This window comes from Mus pahari, chromosome 21 (genome assembly GCF_900095145.1).
Source record: "Mus pahari chromosome 21, PAHARI_EIJ_v1.1, whole genome shotgun sequence".
Lineage (NCBI taxonomy): Eukaryota > Metazoa > Chordata > Mammalia > Rodentia > Muridae > Mus > Mus pahari.
In genome coordinates, this window is record NC_034610.1 from 28,737,269 (window position 1) to 28,756,051 (window position 18,783).

The following is an 18,783-nucleotide window of genomic DNA, read 5'->3' on the forward strand; positions in this document are numbered from 1 at the left end:
AGATGCAAATATGAAAGAGTCAAGGTTTTATCTTTTTAATAACTCAAATGCAGAACAGATTCATACACACACCCGATTTCTAGACCATCCCTCAGACTGTAGGGTTTCATCTTCTCTGGAATTCATCTGTTGCTCATGAGATACATATCGCGCACTGTTTACACCCACACGTGGATGGCTCTATTTGCCTCGCCTGACAAAACTAAAAATCTTGGATGCCCAAGGAAATACGCCAGAAGATGCTGAGATTCTGAGGCGCTCTTGAGTTTTACGTATTTTCCCAGTTACCCTAGTGAAAAGGAATTTTGTGTAAGGTCTTGACATGGGTTACAGCTGGTGGCCTTTTGAGAGTCTCTTGGGCCCTCGAGAAGATTCTAGAATTTCCGTGAATTCATAAGACAGAGTCGTTTTTTTAAAAGTCCAAACTGCTCTGTGAATTTCTCACTGGAGGAAAATAAAGATCCATTGCCAAAGTTTTGTTTTCTTTTCAGAGTGCCAAATACCTGATTTAAATTTCTTTAGTGCTTCAACCTGTGTGTTGCAATTTAGAAATAACTGTGCTGACTTCGTAAGAGGTTCCCTTTCTCCCCTGAGTAGCCATCTGAGCATCTGTGAGGGTTTTTTTGGTTTTTGTTTTTTTGTTGTTTGTTTTTTAAGTTGTACTAATGGCAGAAGAGGACACGGGTCACTAGGAGAAACCAGTACCAACAGAGCCTTTGATCTCTTCCCCTCGGACAGCTGTAATGGGAAGCACAAGCAAATGGGCTGTCACATTTATTGTCAGATAGTAAAGGCTTTTAAAAACCTTCCAAATCATAAAGATGCCTGGAGTGAGTGATATATATTTATAGCTGTTTGCACATGTAACTTTGGAGTTCACGGTCAGGCTATGCATGGCTGGTGGTGCCCCGTTTGATTACTGTTTGACAAAACTCAAGATTTTAAATGCGCTTCACATCTTCACCTCCTGTTCTCTGCGTAAGAAATCCCTTTGACTTTTGAATAAGCGTCTTTCCAGTTGCCACAAGAGCATCTTGATAAGTCTCTCCTGTCATTCACAGTGAACAGTACTTAGCCAAAGAAAAGGCTTCATGGTCATGTCAGATGCTTTATGTTATTCGCGAGTGCCCTAAGCAGGGGACAGCGATGCAGGAAGAGTGGCCATTTTTCTCCCCTTAGCAAGGGGACATGTCAGAATTTTTATTATAATGTCATCTGTAACGTCATAAAAATCACCTGATGAATGTTGTCGATGTGGTCTGGCAACAGGAACTTGGAGCCATTGAGGAGAACTCACAGTTTCATTCCCATATAAAACAGAATCTTCACAGAGGCAGGAAGAAAGCTTAGCTTGGAGTTACTCCTTTTAAGACAAACTTGATGCTTTGAGCTCAGAGCTACGGATATGGGGAAAGAATTAAACCAAATTTTGATATCAAATACAGAGATGGGGCAAAATAAAATTGTATTATAGCTCTCCTTTTATTGCTTCCAATAAATACTTCCTACTTTGTGATTTTCCTGCATTGTGTTCATTGGCAGCAAACTGAGCAATCCTGTGTTTCCAATTAAGAATTGGATGGATGGCTGAAGTTTGAGGTCATCCCTGGGCGTGTCTCCTTCAGCTCTGCCAGTGTACCCTTGGGAGAGAAAATGGAATCCCCCATGTGACATAAGGCACAGTGCTGATCCCTCCCATGCAGCATCTTTAGGTGCATGCAGCAAATTTGCAGGCTTTTTGATTCTGTGGGCTCCTCACCACTTTCATTCGGGTTGTATCTACAAAAGTATGAAGTTGACTCGGAGCCTTGTGTAACAGCTTCCACTTTGACTCCACTCAATGCTGTGCTATTTAGACAGTAGGAAAGCCCCCCCCCCCATAAGCTCTCTTCCTGTGACCTGAGCATTTCCGGCTTAGTTCATCAAGTAGCATATAATTGGGTCATCAAAAATCTCTTGCCATGTAGTGGTTCACAGTGACCACCTCCTGCTTTAGTTCCTGGGTGACTCTTCACCTCTAAATGTATTCTGTCTTCCTTAGCCTTCTGAGCTATCATGCCCTGCCTCCTTTAGGTTTCTGTCTTTGACTTCTTTTGGTCTCTTCTGCCTATTTCCCTAAAGGAAAACTCACCCAATGGCTCTATCCTTACCTTTGTCACTGTTGAGCTATCTCTCCTGGGGGGCAGAGAGTGGGATTTTGCCCTTTGAACTGTTGACTATAGTCGCAAATCTCCATCTCTACCAAAAACCCACTGAGGCCGACGAGGGCGTAGAGAGCAGAGCCTGGTCTTTAGCTCGCTCTGCATTTCACCTAGACACTATTCATCTGGTGGTCATGCCCCACCTTAGATGTCAGGTCTGGAGGAAGCTCCCCTTGATGTTCCAAAGCATGTGAAACCTTATCCCGAACGCTCTTAATACGGTGCCTGTCCCGTTTCCCCAGCTTGGTGTTTATCACAGTTGCTGTAATCACTGGGTTATCTCCATCTCCCATCAGTTAGAAGTCCTGGGAGGGAGACATAGAGTCTGACATGATCGTCTTTGTGTTCCAAGGTCTGGCCCAGTCCCTGACTCAAGAGAGTCCTGAATAAATATTTACTGTAGGAGTGACTGACTGATGGAGTCACCAGGGTGTTCTGGGGGGATCTGAAGGCATGCCTTCCTCCTTTGATAATAGCACCAGATTTTGGAGGTTGGAAAACTCTGTCGTTAGATTTGCTGTGGCTGAGTTTCCTAGACACCCTGGCTCATACCATTTAACTGTAAATGTATTCCCGTCTTCCTTAGCCTCCTTCTGAGCTATCATGCCCTGCCTCCTTCAGGTTTCTGTCTTTGACTTCTTTTGGTCTCTTCTGCCTATTTCCCTAAAGGAAAACTCACCCAATGGCTCTATCTTTACCTTTGTTGTAAGAGCTGAGCCATCTCCTCCCAGGGGGGGGTTGGGGGGGGAGACTTGCCCCTTGAACTGTACTCCTTAACCACTGAGCCATCTCTCCAGCCCTGGTTCCAACTTCGTTAATGGCTAGCTTTGGGTCACTCCCTAAAACGAACCTCATCAATACTGTTGCCTAGTAACTTTCCTTTTGGTCATCTTGCCTTTCATTTTTGTGCCTGTGACATTAGCTTGAACATGGTCTGTGTGCTATACCTGGGAACACTCCAAGAAAGCATGGTATCCAAGTACGTTGGGAGAACGTTGCTCACTGCCTATAAACTGAAATTTGGATTTGAAATCTCAGTTTGGTTTTATTAAGGTTGTCTTGGGAAGACAATTCAATTCATCGCTCTCCCTTCCCCCCAAATTAGGATCACACCCACCCCGCTCGGAGAAGGGAAGAGTACGGTCACCATCGGACTAGTGCAGGCGCTGACCGCTCACCTGAATGTCAACTCCTTCGCCTGTCTGAGGCAACCTTCTCAAGGACCCACTTTTGGAGTGAAAGGTACTTTTCCTTCACAACTAAGCTAGTTCTCAGAGAAAAAAGTGGGGGAAGTAAAAATTCAAACTCAATATAATGTATAGGGATGGAGTTAAATGCTTTCTTTGCAAAAGAGCTGGCTGTTCATTCCTCTATGCCCCCTGAACACTCAGGACACAGCAGACACCCCAAGTTGAACCTTCGAGTGTGTAAAGCCATGCGGAGGTTTCTGCAAGGTGGGGGCATCTTTCATGGAGCCCCACCTACCCACCCCGGAAGCTGATCCCTTGGCTTCATTACTCTGGCCTGCTGCCTCCAGCAGCGTCTCTTCTATCATCCCCACCTCCTTCGCCAAGCGATTTTGAAACTCTGCCCGTCTTATCATCCCAGCCTCTTCCTGTACACATATGAGCTCTTCAGGTCAGGCCCCAAGTTGCAGCTTGTGGGAGTTGTTCTGTGGGGCCAAGGAGCTTGGAGACGAAGCAACTGGCTGCGTACAGGGCCATGAGGAAATTTCTCCCTGGCTTAGCTGAACTGATGTCTGGCACTTCCCTCCATTACTCTCACTCTGCTGATTTATCATTAAGTCACTCCCGGCCCTTACCGCGGCAATTACTGCGTGTTCTTGGCAGTTTGTGGTCTTTAACTGTATTTTATTTATATCGCTGTTACAAATATTAATAATTCCTAACCCATTAAAAGTACTGATTCCTCCTGGTGGGCCATGCCTTATGGAGCTGACTGAACATGAGACTTAATGCTGAGTGGCCGTGGATTTATCCGTGGCTGTGCATCTCACCTCTGCGAGGTCGATAGCCAGTCTTAAAGTCTATGAGCCACGTCTGTAAGTGCAAAAGGGCTTTTAGTACCAGGCACATCTGGCTATTGTGAGACTCGGTTAGGATAATGTGGAAAGAACAGGGTGTAGTATAAAATGACGTCTGCTTGTGAAAACCAAGCGTCTTCGATAGAATAATATAATTTTTGTCTGAGGTATTCACAGGTGAGTAGTTTTGGTTTTGTTGTGGTTCGGTTTTTTTCTGTTCCTGAGGATTGAACCCAGCACCTTGGGCATGGTCTCACTGTGCAGAGCAGCATGGCCTCAGGTTTGTAGTAGATCCTCCTGATTCTGTCTCCTGAGTGCTCCACCATCTCCTGAGTCCTCCACCAAGCCTAGCAGGCAGTTTTGGTTTTATTTCATGTATGATTTATATGAAACATAAATATCCTGATATATAAAAGTTTTTTTTGTTTTGTTTTGCTTGATTTTTATTTTATTTTATTTTATTTTATTTTTGAGACAGGATTTCTCTGTGTAACAGAGCCCTGGCTGTCCTGGACTCGCTGTGTAGACCAGCCTGACCTCAAACTCACAGAGATCTGCCTGCCTGTCTCCCAGCTGTTGGGGTGAAAGGCGCACACCCCATACCCAGGGTTTTCCTTTTGCTTGTTGTTGTTGTTGTTGTTGTTAATTACATGTATGGGAAGGCTGGGGGTGTTAGGGGGCAGGTGCAGGTGTTCATGGAGGCCAGAGGTATTCTAGCCTCCTGAAGCTGGAACTATAGGTGGTTGTGACCCAGCTGGTGGAGGTACCGGGAATCGAACGCAGGTCCTCTAGAAGAGAGCAGTACATGTCTTAACCACTGAGCTATCTCTCCAACCCCTTCACATATGTGTTTTATAGTACTGACATTTGCTATGTTGTATTTAGCCTTTGGGAACGTTTTTTGTTTCTTTTCGGAAGTTTGGTTTGTGTGGTGCTAGGAACCGAATATAGGACTTCATGAGTACTAGGCCAATGCCCTGCCACTCAGCTGTGTCCCAGCCCACGCTAGCCTGGAACTCACTCTGCTGCCCAGTAGGTCTTGAATCCATGATGCTCTTCAAAGCTTCCCTGGTAGCCGGGATTGGAGGCCTGCTTACTTCAGCAGGCACAGGTCTTAACCTTTCTTTTTAAACAAAGAAACAAAAGACCTAAAGTGGCATCTCTGGAAACAGTGCCCTGGTTTTGTTGTATTTCCATTCCGGGTGGACAGAATCTCTGGGCCTTAGCAAGCCTCCTTGTTGAGTGTGAGTAGCGTCCTTAGGTCTGCGTCTGTCCTGTAACTGAACTTGGGGACTCACTAAACTGTATTTGTTGTGTTCTCCAGGGGGAGCTGCAGGTGGTGGATATGCTCAGGTCATCCCCATGGAGGAGGTAAGGACATGAGATGCCCACCAGGACACCTGACACTGGTGGACACCATACACTGGTGGATATGTGTGTGGTATTTAGCGTGAATATTCATATCCCATTCACATGCATCTATTTTCCTGTAGCAAATGAGTGCTAACCTAGTCCCTGGTTATAGTGTTTATAAAGTGTGTGTGTGTGTATGTGTACACGAGCATGCTCACACACATATCAATCATTCTGCCTTTCTAAATTCCATAACAATTCCATGTCCCCAGGCTTCTGTGGACTCAAGCCCATTTTAGATAAGACAGTGAATGTTGTCCTGGGTCCCATCAGTCATCTCTTAGACTGCCAAGTTCAGAAAGAGATGGATGGTTTATTCTACCCAGCGAGGCCACAATAAAATCATCTTAGAGAAACTGGGCAATAAGAATGGATGGCATCGATTCTTCTTTCTCCAAGAACTTCTTCATCTCCCGTGCCTGACCAGGCCTTGTTTCCCTCAGCCTTGCTCTTTGCATCAGCCACACGGGTCAGTTCTGAGCTCCTCCTAGGCTCTGGTCTGAGCAAGACCCTGTCGTTCCTGCTACCTGTCACTTCTCAGGCATGGCCTGAGAGGTCATAGCAGGTCTTGGCTCCTGCTCTGCATTCTCTCTGTCCTGTTTTCTCTTCTGTGTGGCTGCCAGGCTGCAGAGTTATAGCAGGTCTTGGCTCCTGCTTTACATTCTCTGTCCTGTTTTCTCTTCTGCATGGCTGCCGGGTTGCAGGGTCGTAGGAGCACTAAGCAAGCCCTTTACATTGAGCTGTGCTGGCTCCCTGATTCCTCTTGACTAGACTTTTCCCATTTACAGAATTCTCTGCCCTTCCTCATCCTCACTACCCTGCCCAAGATTCTGCTCCACTCCAAAGTTCCACTCATTCCCATTCACAAAGTAGGAGAATTCAATGCCTGAGGCCAAATTAGGATAAAGTACAAAGAACAGGCCAGAGGAACAGTTTGAGGTTTAGCTAGCAGACGTGGACACAGCAATGGTGTTCCTCTGCATGGGTCTTCAACTCCGTGGCTCAGTGTAGGGGTAGCTGTCTTAGCGCACATACAGGCAGGCAGTTTGTCCCTCGGAGCTGGGATAAACTGTCTGTCTGCTCCATCTCTGTATCAGCAGCTCAAAGCAAAGTGCCAACCTTCGATTGATAGCCACGAGATTCTGTGTGACTTGAAGGGTCATAGTCAGCCATTGAAGTGTCTTGAGCGGGGAGTAACAGTCACACTGGGATTTGTGCACCATTATTAATGACTTCTATCATGAAAACAAAGCGTAGGATGGAATTTTCCACTTGTGGCCTCGTGTGGGTGTTTAAAAATGGTGCCTCCCACGTAGTGGATGTTAGTTGGCAAACTAAGCGCCATCCACAGACACCAGAGACTCATAAAAAGTTGCATGGAGAAATGTCACAAGGAGTTCTAGTTGGATTGAAGGTGCGTGACAGAAGGTGCTCCCATCCGAGGAAACTCTATAAGGAAAGCCCTGAGATTAAAAAAGAGCTTTGCCTCTTCGGAGTGACATGATGTACCTGAACATGACCAGAAACCAGGGCAGGGCAGGCAGACTAGGTAAGACAGAAGAGCAGGCAGGAGCCGACCTTCGATTGATAGCCACGAGATTCTGTGTGACTTGAAGTGTCATAGTCAGCCATTGAAGGGTCTTGAGAGGGGAGTAACAGGGTCACACTGGGTTTTACGCACCAGTATTAATGACTTCCATCATGAAAACAAAGCGTAGGATGGAATTTTCCACTTGTGGCCTCATGTGGGTGTTTAAAAATGGTACAAATTTTGGAGCTCCTTGGACTTCATTTAGAAGTTAAAGATATGAAACCCATCATAACTTTTCCTTGGAGGTTTGCAGGAGACAGTAAGATGGAAAGGCACAGGCCAGCCCAGCCCAGAACCCAAGTAAAGGTGAAAGAAGAAAATCAATTCCGTGAGGTTGTCCTCTGACTGGCACACACGTGCTGTGACACGCTCACTCCCTCTCTCCACCATATACATATTATACACACATGTTAATAAGTAAAACCTGAATGACTTCTTTTTAAAACTTAAAGCTTCCAAATGATGGGATATGTCAATTCTATAAATAATAGATGTGTGTTAATACAAAGCTAGATTTCAGTAGTGTTTGCTCTTATTCCATTTTTACTGTTTAAGCCTTGTTTCCTTCCCAAGTGTATTTGCTATAGTACAGTTTCCCAAATTCAAATAAATAATTGAAAATGAAGAAATCATGAGAAAGAAACCTTTAGGCCCATCAGAAAGTGTCGTCTTAACCAGAGGTTGGAAGAACTCAACTCTTGAGTTCTTTATCAGCAAGTTGGAGGCCTTGACCTTGACTTTCTGATGTAGGCCATCTTGTCTCAGCTCATGATAAAGACAGATAATTAGCATGCTGTTTTGTTAATTTGGGCAGTCCCTGAAAATGTCCCTGGCTATATGATGCAAATAGAAAAGTGTGACATTTGATTTCTAGTTCAACCTTCACCTGACTGGGGACATCCACGCCATCACTGCCGCTAATAACTTGCTGGCCGCAGCCATCGACACAAGAATTTTACATGAGAGCACTCAAACAGACAAGGTGAGCGGGGCCCTTGTTAGCCATCTCGGGGTTTTATCCTGTAGTCCCTGCATCCTTAAGGACTCCGTGAGAGACTCTTAGAGCCCATCTGCTCTCTAAAATCACATTCAGAATTTGCTGACTTCACCCATATCCTCAGTTCCAGGGGAGGAGAACTATACTTTAGTCAGATTCTCAGTTGGGTTTATGATCCTTGCAGAACACTGGGAGAACTGTGGTGTACTGATTAGGACATTATTCGAGGTGAATCTCCTCAGTCTCAAAGATCATCGGTACAAACATTTGTTTTCACTGTGGTCATAGATACATTGGTCCATTCTAACAGAAATTGAACTTGGGTTTATTTGTTTTGGGGAGAGGTTGGGACTTCCAGTAGTGGGACTTGAACCTAGAGCTTTGTGCGTGCTATGCAAGAGATTTGGCGGTAGACAGCCAGCCACCTGTAAGAGTGAACTCACACGCAGCAAGCATGAGCCAGATTCTAGTTTCACATGCATGATATCCATGAGCCAACTCACTCCTGAAAGTGACAGAATTCTAGGTATTAATTCTTCACGGGCATCTGTCATAGGTGAGAGACGTACTTCCTCATGACTTGCAATAAAGGTCCCGACTTTTTTCAATTATAATCTCCTAGTTCATCTTTCAAACAGAATTCGGGTAACTAGTTGATGAGTTGTTAGGGTACAGATCAATTAGTCTTACACAAAGTGGTAACGCATATCATTACCACATACATAATGATAATGTATATCATTTCTACTAAGATTTATTAAAATGACAGAATTTAAGTCTAGGCTATGTATATGAGCCTTAAATATTAGTAGAACCTACTTGGTTATAGATGTAATGAACATGTCCAGTTACCAAGTTCACGGCTCTGGTGGGTGGGGTTTTTATTTTCTTAGGCTCTCTACAATCGACTGGTCCCCTTAGTAAACGGTGTCAGAGAATTTTCAGAAATTCAACTTTCTCGGCTGAAGGTAAGATTTGACTTTATGGTGGGTTTTTTTGTTTTGTTTTGTTTTAAGAAGAGAACATTCTAGAAACTTGACTTAATCTGGGTGTTCATATGCACCTTTGGTTATTAAACTGTAGGTCAGGGTTTCTCAACCATCCTAATGATGCAGCTCTTTAATACAATTCCTCCTGATGGGACCCCCAACTATAAAATTATTTTATTTCCTAGTCTATAACTGTAACTTCGCCACTGTCATGAATAAGTAAATATCTGCTATGCAGTATATCTTTTTTAAAAAAAAAAGATTTATTTATTATTATTCATAAGTACACTGTAGCTGTGTTCAGATGCACCAGAAGAGGGAGTCAGATCTCATTATGGATGGTTGTAAGCCACTATGTGGTTGCTGGGATTTGAACTCAGGACCTTCGGAAGAGCAGTCAGTGCTCTTACCTGCTGAGCCATCTCACCAGCCCTATGCAGTATATCTTATATGTGACACCCCACCCCCCATGGGTTGTGACTCACAGGTTGAAAACCGCTGCTTTATAACTCAGCATAATAACTCAGAATATCACAGTGAAGTCTGTAGATAAATCCCTACACCAAAGAGCCAAGAAAACAATAACCTATATATATATATATATATATATATATATATATATATATATATATATTTTTTTTTTTTTTTTTAAAGATCATGTGATTTTAAAAATCGTTTATATTTTGTTTTACCTATTTTGTGTGTACGTGTGGAGGTCAGAGGACAGCTTCCAGAAGTCAAGTATCTCCTTCCTCCAGGCGTTGAACTTGAGTTGTTGAATTTGGCAGCAAGTACCTTTTCCTCCTGAGCCACATTCCCACCCCAAAGAACTCCCTTTCTTAGGGCTCCGTTTCCTCACGTGTGCAGTAGGAGGGGCTGCCTTGCTGACCGCCTACGAGCACCCTCGGTAACGGACACGTCTGTTTTTGTGTAGCCTTTTCCTTCTGGAGAGAAATGGTTTCCTGTTTGTAGAAGTTCTAAAGCAGAGGTTCTGGATCTTTGGGTCTCGACCCCTTCGGGGGTCACGCATCAGGTATCCTGTATCCCTGACATTTACGCTACAATTCATGACAGTAGCAACATTACAGTCATGAAGCAGCAACAAAAATCTTTTTATGGTGGGGGGCGGGTCACCACAACATGAGGAAGAGTGTTAGGGGTCGCAGCATTAGGGAAGTTGAGAGCCACTGCTCTAAAGAATGACAAGGCAGCTTTGGATCACCCTCTCTCATTTTTTTTTTTTTTTTAATTTGTTTGCCTGCTCTTTTTTTCCCCCTTTCCAAGGTAATTGCTACTACCCTAAGCTGAAGAAGCCATTTTATCTTAATTCTCCCCATTTTGCTTCCAGATGCTATTCACTGATTCTGTCCTATTCAGCATTGCTTTCAAAAGACAACTGAGGTTAAACAAAACAAAACAAAACACCTTTATGGTATAATTTATACCTATTAATTGGCATTAAATATATTTTAAGTACTTTTTTAGGAAATTTTCTTTACAGAATTAAATTGATTAAAAGTTTTGTGTCGTTTTGGCATTGATTGATTGATTGACTGATTGATTTGAAGGGTTTCATGTAGCCTGACCCACCTGCTTCTGTCTCCCACATGTTGAGATTGCATGAATGCACCCCCACCCCCAACTTAAAAGGCTTAATTAATTTTTCCAAGTAGAATGTATTCTTTTGAAACTAGACATATACTTCATTTGGTATATGCGTATGAAACAGCTGGGGGTGGGGAGCAGGCGGTGGTGGGGCACGCCTTTAATCCCAACACTTGGGAGGCAGAGACAGGTGGATTTCTGAGTTTGAGGCTTACAAAGTGAGTTCCAGGACAGCCAGGGCTATAAAGAGAAACACTGTCTCGAAAAACCAAAAAAAAAAAAAAAAAAAAAAAAAAAAAAAAAAAAAAAAAAAAAAAAAAAAAAAAAAAAAAAAAAAAAAAAAAAAAAAAGAAAAGAAAAAAGAAAAGAAAAGAAACAACTGGGGGAGTAACATATTCATGATGACAGGGGGAAGGGGGTCTGAGCTCAGCATGCAGGGCCACCAAGGCACCACGCCACCAGGTCCATGGGTTCACTGCGTGCTCCCCACTGGTCCCCATTTTCAGATAAGGTTTTAGGGTCTTCATAGATTCCCCACGACCTTCTGCTTGCAGAAGACGTTTGCTAATAGAATTTCGCCTAAGTGCCAGCTCACTCCAGGCCTTGTGTTTGTTCTCGGAGACTTCGCTAGTTATGGTGATGATTTTGTTTGGGCCTGTCTTGTTCTTATGACGTCTCTTCCCAATCACCAGAAACTGGGGATACATAAGACTGACCCAAGCACACTGACCGCGGAAGAAGTGAGGAAGTTCGCCCGCCTCAACATTGACCCCTCAACCATCACGTGGCAGAGAGGTAGGTACAGAGGCAACCAGAAGGCATTCAGAGAATATGGGTTGGAGCCCTGTCTCTTACCTGCAAGTCTCCGACACTCAATTTTCCATTCACGAATTCAATGAATAGAAACTGTATCCTTACAGCCGCCTCTCCTGGCTTCAGAACCTCACCATCTGGCTCCATTACTCTTCTTTTTCACCACCTCTCTCTGGGCACAATCCCATTCCTTCCGTCCTCTTTCAAATGGCTGAGGATGGGCTGTGGTGAGAACTCAGTGAGGAGGTTCTTGTCTGGCGGATGCAAGGCTAAATACCACAGAGCAACCCAGCCTTCGTGCAACTGTGTAGGGGAAAATCTCTCTCCCCTCCTCTTTCCATTTTTAAGGCAAGATCGCTCCTTGTCACGGACCTCCCTGCCTCCCTCTCAGCAGGGACATCCCTTCCTTTCCTACACTGTCATTAAGTCACTTCAGTGGAACAGTGGGCAAAAGGACTGACCATGGAATTTGGCCTAGGGAATGGCCACCACCCTGCTTAGGTATGTGGCCTCGAACAGGTGTCGGTCGGTCGGTGCTCTGTGTTCTGGAGTCCTTGGAGTTGATGGTGTCTGTACTTTACAGAAGTGTGGCAGTCACACCTATGGGACGCAGAAAGGATGAGATGACATATATTTAGACCTGGCCCCCATTCTCCTGTCTTCTTTAGAATACATTTAACCAAGGCCTGAATCAGCTCATTCTCCTGTCTTTGTTTCCATCCCTTAATTCAGTAGGTTCCTAATGCAGAGATGGTGGCTTACAGCTTTCTCAGTCAACAGCCTTGGTGCTCCCATCCGGGGCAGTAAAATCACCATTAGGCAATTTGTCTTTCAAGACTAGTTTGGTGCCCAGTCTTCTGTCCACCAGAGGGCCTGCTTCATCCTCTTGCCAGTCTTTTGGCCAGGCCAGTCTTCCTCCCAGGTTTAGCCACCATCCCACACTTCCTGAGTTTTTTTCCCCCAGTACCCCATTCAGCCAAGCCAGTAAGAACTGAATGTCTCCCTGCAGCAGATCTTATAGCCAAGAGACAAAGACCAAGCTACTTCAGACAAACCACTTCTACAGTTTCCCCGGCTACATGGAGTAGCCCTGAACCAGAGCACACAAGACTAGTAGTGTTTCAAACTCAAAGCATTTGGTGGCTTGGGCAGATAGTGCAGTAATGACAGCCAAGTCTAAACACAAAGTTCATTTATTATATTTACGTCTTCCACACATAGCCTGAAGGATATGCTATAGATTTAAAAAAAAAAAAAAAAACTGTACATGGAGCTATTTCAGGATATAGGATTTTTCCACTAGCAGTATTACGTTAACACCCAAAAGGGGTTGGATTTTGGATGCTGAACCTGTAGTAATACCAGTCTCCCTCCACTTAAAGAAATGTGAACACAGACAAACTCAGAAGTGCCTTCCTGTGACTCTTAGAAGGTAGCAGCTGTGTTGTTGTTTTTCTGTGATCTTTGTCTCCTTCTAAGATTGAGTTAAAATTTCCTTGAGCACTCTTGCAAGGATCCACTTTATTTTTTTAAAAACAAATAATATTATTGTAAAGATTTTTTGTCGAAGTGCAACATTTCACAACACTAAGAACTGCTAATCATAGTTTTTGGTACATCTGATTTTTCTGTTCAACTCTATTACCATCTGTGTGTGTGGATTTTACTTCCTGCCCAGTTCAATTACATCCTAAGGACGTTCTACTTTGTTAGCTCTTGCTTAGGTTGGGTTTTTCATTTATTTATTATTTTTCATGGAGCTAAAGATTAAACCACAGCCTTTGGCATGCAAAACGTGTACCTCACCCTCAAGCTATATCCCCAACATTTAGAGTGGTCATTTTAAGTGACTCTAGAATATTCCTTTGCAGGGGAGCCATGACTTATATATACCACTAGTCTAAAATAGACCAACAAACAGTATTTTAAACAGCTAACATGCCTATTTTCAGCATTTTTCCGGGGCATTATTTTTTTTTCTAGATTTTTTTTTTCCTTTTAACTAGAAAGATCCGTTGTTAAAACATCATTGTTTGCAAAATGTGTAGTCAACCTTTCCAGGCTTCTCTGAGCTCATGTTACTCTGTAAATTGGTTTAAGGGGCCTTTTTGGTAAAATGAAAAATTAGGCAATGGAAATTAGTGTATGTTCAACTATACTGAAAGAGAAACTTTCAGACCAGCTGGCATCCTCGCACCTCAGCACTTGGGCCCCAGCCTCAGAAATCATGGCATCGCGCCTCTTCAGGGAGGGCCGGTGTGCGATCGGATTCTCCGTGCGAAGACAGGAAAGGACTGGAATGTGCTGCGGTTACAAATCAATTTTAATGAAAGTGACAGCTTCAAGAGTTATCCCAGAAAAAATACAGACTTGCATTACTGTTTGCAATGTTAAAGGGAAGCAAACTTTATTGCTAAGGACAAGCCACCTGGGCCAGAGGAATTCGGGCTGAAATTTGATAAGTAGTTTTGTTCCGATTAACGGGTTAGTACAATAATGAAGACTCCTCGTGGATGAAGGGGGTGCAGGTATGGGTAGTGTTTTCTGACTTTGACTAAGAACTAGTATAGCCTGGTCAATGAGTATGAAGCTTAAGATACTGGATTATTCCAGAAACATGTCACAGGCAGGGGTGGGGGGGGTATCTCCAGGCATATATTATCCCCTAAGGGACAAGAAATAGACTTTACAATATTGGACACCCCAAAGCCCCAGTCTTTTAGGGAGCCCAACACCCCAGAAACTTCTCCCCCACATGTCCACCTCTCCATCACAGGCCAAGGGCCCACCAGTCCTGTTCACTGTCAGTCCCTAGTGTCCGCTTCCCAACACTAGCCCAGTGCCCCTCTGAGGTCAGGATGCCGTAGCTTCTGTGGAAGCCAAACACTGGGCCTGCCGTGGTCCTGCACCTGTGCCTGGACTCTGCTCCTGGCTGGTATTGGTTACCTAAAGGCTCGGGCGTACTCTGGGTGTTCCTCTGAACCCCATCAACACCATGGGCTAAAGAAACTACTTAGGACAAGTTACAAATAAAGCGATCCACTCCAAGCCCCACTGCCTTCCTCCCTTCCTCCCGTGCAGGCTCTCTGATGCTCTCTCCATCTCCTCCTAGGAAATGTCAGGAGTCAAAGATCGGTCCCTCGTGCACCTTCATACCCTGCCCAACCAGCCCAAGGACTAAACATAGAAACAGTCCTCAGAACCTGCTCCAGATAGAAATGGATCAGGGCGTAGCCACCATTAGCTCTGCCGCTTAGACGCCAGCTGTGTGTTTCTGTTGCTTTCTTTGGGCTTTGGTCACATCTCTCTTGTGAGGTGGGTGGAATCTACACATCTCTTGTCAGCATCACTGGCGCTGAACTCACACAGCTCTTTTTCCCTGTGTGTATATACCCTGGTAGGTCACAATGCTCTACTGTAGCGGCATCGCGACCCAACCTAGTGGGATCAAGATGCCAAGTCTAAGTGGGATCCGAAGTGCCATTCGGAGGATGCTGTGGTCGATCTTACCTCGTTTGCTTATCTTCCCTTTGTCAAATTAAAATTTGAATGGTCTGCTATAGACTTAAAATACATCTGACGGAATAGTGACCTCAAAGTCTGTAACCAAGCGTGTTTCTCTACTACACGGCAAAAAAAGGAGATGGTTTATTTCCTGTGACCGAGTGCCTAGCATCTCAGGGGTGAAGGTAGTCGTTAGCGCTATTGAGGTGCTATCTTTAAAAATAAAAGTTGGGGGCTGGAGTGATGGCTCAGCAGTTAAGAGCAGAGGACCAAGGTTCAATTCCTAGTATTCACGTGGCAGATCACAGCTGTCTGTAACTCGAATTCATGGGGATTCGACACCCTCATACAGACATACATACAGGCAAAACACTAATACACGTGAAATTAAATAAGTTTTTAAAAAGTGGAAGTTTATATGTATTTGGCTGTGCATGTATGTGAATGTAGAGGCGGGGCCACAGACATGGCATTGGCAGCTAGGGTGAGAGACCTGAGGGTAATTTGTGTATTATCAGGGCATTATGCGTTTAGTAAGTTGGATCTCAATTGTCACTGTAAACAGCCCTGCTGTTTTTAAATCACAAAGATGAAGGAAGTGTCTAATCTGCCTTTGTTTCCTGGCATTATAAATGTGGTTTTTCAAAGGCAAGCAGTTTCACAGACAAACGTCTAATCCACACAAGGAAGAGCTCTATCTGACCTAATTAGTCAGTCTCCTTTCATACTGCAACAGTCACCATGTTAAGCAGCCATAGCCGTACAACCAATAGCACTAACTACATCCACCATGATTGCTCTGTCACCGTTGCCTGTACCCAAAGCCTTGTCATCCCCTACACAAGTCCTAGACCAGCAGGTCTCAGTCTTCCCGACGCTATGGCTCTTTAATACAGTTCCTCATGTTGTGGTGGCCCCTAACCATAAAGCTTTTGTTGTTACTTCCTAACTGTAACTTTGCCACTGTTATGAATCATAATGTTAATATCTGATATTCAGGGTATCTAATATGTGACCCCAGAGGGGTTGCAAACCACAGGTTGAGAACCACTGCCCTAGACCCTTGATAAAATAATGTCCCTCTGCTGTTGGCCATGGCTGCTCTGTGGATTTGCCTACTTTAGATCCCCCCACGGGGGGGGGGGGGCATGCAGCATTTGCCCTCCTAGATCTGCATGACATTTCAGATGTGAAGCATATATGAAAACACTCGTTTGTGGCTGGGTAATGTCACATTGTGAGTTAGTCCGTTCATCGATGGAATTTCCAGTCATCTCTACATCCTGGCCATTGTGAAAGGAGCTGCTATGAGCAGTGGGCTTAGGCAACACATAGGAGTAGAAGTACTGGGCCATTTGGCTGTCATATGTATGAGAAACTGAACTGATGTCTCCTTGTGACTTAGGTGTCAATGTAAAATACTTTCAGAACTACTTATACTTGATACCCTAATCAGATGTCCCCTCAGCCCAGCCTACCCTCACCTGACATGACGTCATAAGACACTCAACTCTAGCACGTGCTGTGACTCCTCAAGTGAAGCCAAACCTTCACTCTGGTTTTCTGCTCCTTCCTCGGCATCTCCCGGCACGGCCCATCCGTATTTGTTGATTAAATAACCTGCCCGTTCTCTTTCAGTATTGGACACGAATGACCGATTTCTGAGAAAAATAACCATCGGACAGGGAAGTACCGAGAAAGGATATTCCCGGCAGGTAGGTGGCGCCATCTTCCCGGAAGTATCCGCCCTTTCCTCGCCTTGGTGTGCAGTCTTGGCCTTTTGCTTCTGGACCTCAGCTGCAGTGCTGGTGGCTCTCCCGCTCTCTCAGGGTGGGTTTCCAGGTGCTCTGATGAGCTAGGACTTAGGAAAGTGTCAGGATTGGTCTGGAAGTGACAGTGTCAGGAGACAGGAAGGTTCCAGTGTCCTCTTCCATGTGTTTTTGGCTGTGTTTCTGGGTAGACGTATTCGGGAAAGTCCCGTATAAAAGAACTGTATAATGATGGAAAAGTGAAAGTCTCAGATATATCACTTTAGTTTCATAAGTCCATGGACAAATACCTACTTATTAGGTTCAATATACTGTTAAAGACAATATGGGGGGGGGAGTTATAAGCTCTGTCTTCCATTTAATAGGTCTATGATGTGGAATAGTGGCACTTAGGAAATATAAATTCATTCCATAATTTTTTAACCAGGCATAATAGCCCTCTGATTTTTTTTGAATAGTAAACTCTTTCTTTGGAAAGTTTTTTTTTTTTAATTTATTGCCTTTACATTAAATTTTTATTAGTGGAAAAAGTTACTGTTATGATAACAGCCATTTCTCATACGAAATAGGTTTTGGGAACTTTCTGATATTCTCTGAATTAAACGGTAAATGGGGGGAGATAGCTCAATGGGTGAAACATTTGCTGTCCAAGCGTGAAGACCAGAGTTTGGGTTCCCAACACCCATATTTATGTTGGATAGGCATAGTGACCCACCTGAAAGCCAGGCACTTAGGAGACAGAAATGAGACACTCTGGGCTAACTAGCTCTAGTTGATAAGCTCTGGGTTCAAGTGAGAGGCTCTGTTTCACTGTATAAGATGGAGTGTAATCTAGGGAGACACTCCTTTAACCTCACAGGTATGTACACATGCATAACACACACACACACACACACACTCGTGAAAGGAAGCCGAATATGGGCTTGAATCAAAAAACTTGTACCTCCCTCCTTGCCCCAGACTCTAGAACTTTCACACACAACCAGATTTCATACAATCAGCATTCTCTATACCAGAAAACAACAGTCATTCTTGAAAAGTTTGGGGAGGGAATTGGATAAATGGAGAGAACAACCTAGAATATGGAGGAAGGACCTCTGAATTCAGAGGTGAGAGGCACCCTAGCTCTCAGACCAGGAGAAACCAGCCACCCTTTGGGGGTTCGTGATTTGGATAATGCCTAGATGCTACTGGGTGGTGCCCTAACTGTGGTACTTATACACCTGGTCACAGCCTGTACATAGTGTAACTTGGCCTTGCGTGTGGTTCCTGAGTGGGAGTCCAAGGTTAGGGATAGGGGCACTGCGGAACCCCTAGGGAACCATTCATGTAGTCGTCACAGACTGTGAGTCCTGACAGGTGTCAGTCGAGTGTAACATTTAGAGAAGACCAACACATTGTGACCCCTTATTTGATGAGAACAGCACCTTTGAAATTTGTGTGTTAAGCACCTAAAGGATCGCAATGGCCCTGGGAATGGCGCCATCCATTGAAGGAGCCAACGGGAGGTCACCCTTCTTGGAGATGTAGGTACAGATGCTAGTCTTGTCTGACATTGTGTCTTCACATATATGAGAGAGAGCCTTAAGCTACCCAGCACCTCACATCTAAAGAAATGAAAACTGACTAAGCCTAGGAAGAGGAGCTCACGTATCCAAGGAAACAAAATAGGAGATCAGTGGACAGAGACTGAGCAGAGGGTGAATTCTCAGAGGGGTTAAAGAGCTGTAGAGCCCAGTGAGAGCTCACTGGTGCTTCAAGACCTGTGTTACGATATTAAGACTTATAACATGGGTATCAAAAACCAAGATTGGCGCATGCCTTTAATCCCAGCACTCGGGAGGCAGAGGCAGGCGG

General features: G+C 44.4%; 1 protein-coding gene across 1 annotated transcript in view; it reads left to right on the forward strand.

Moving 5' to 3' along the window:
* Positions 1-18,783, forward strand: part of Mthfd1l (methylenetetrahydrofolate dehydrogenase (NADP+ dependent) 1 like) — a 184,297-nt gene that overhangs the window by 54,690 nt on the left and 110,824 nt on the right. The window contains exons 12-17 of the mRNA XM_021220926.1: positions 3,307-3,443; positions 5,570-5,616; positions 8,124-8,231; positions 9,140-9,214; positions 11,533-11,635; positions 16,796-16,872. Coding sequence (XP_021076585.1) covers positions 3,307-3,443; positions 5,570-5,616; positions 8,124-8,231; positions 9,140-9,214; positions 11,533-11,635; positions 16,796-16,872 — 547 coding nt within the window. The remainder of the gene's footprint in view (positions 1-3,306; positions 3,444-5,569; positions 5,617-8,123; positions 8,232-9,139; positions 9,215-11,532; positions 11,636-16,795; positions 16,873-18,783) is intronic.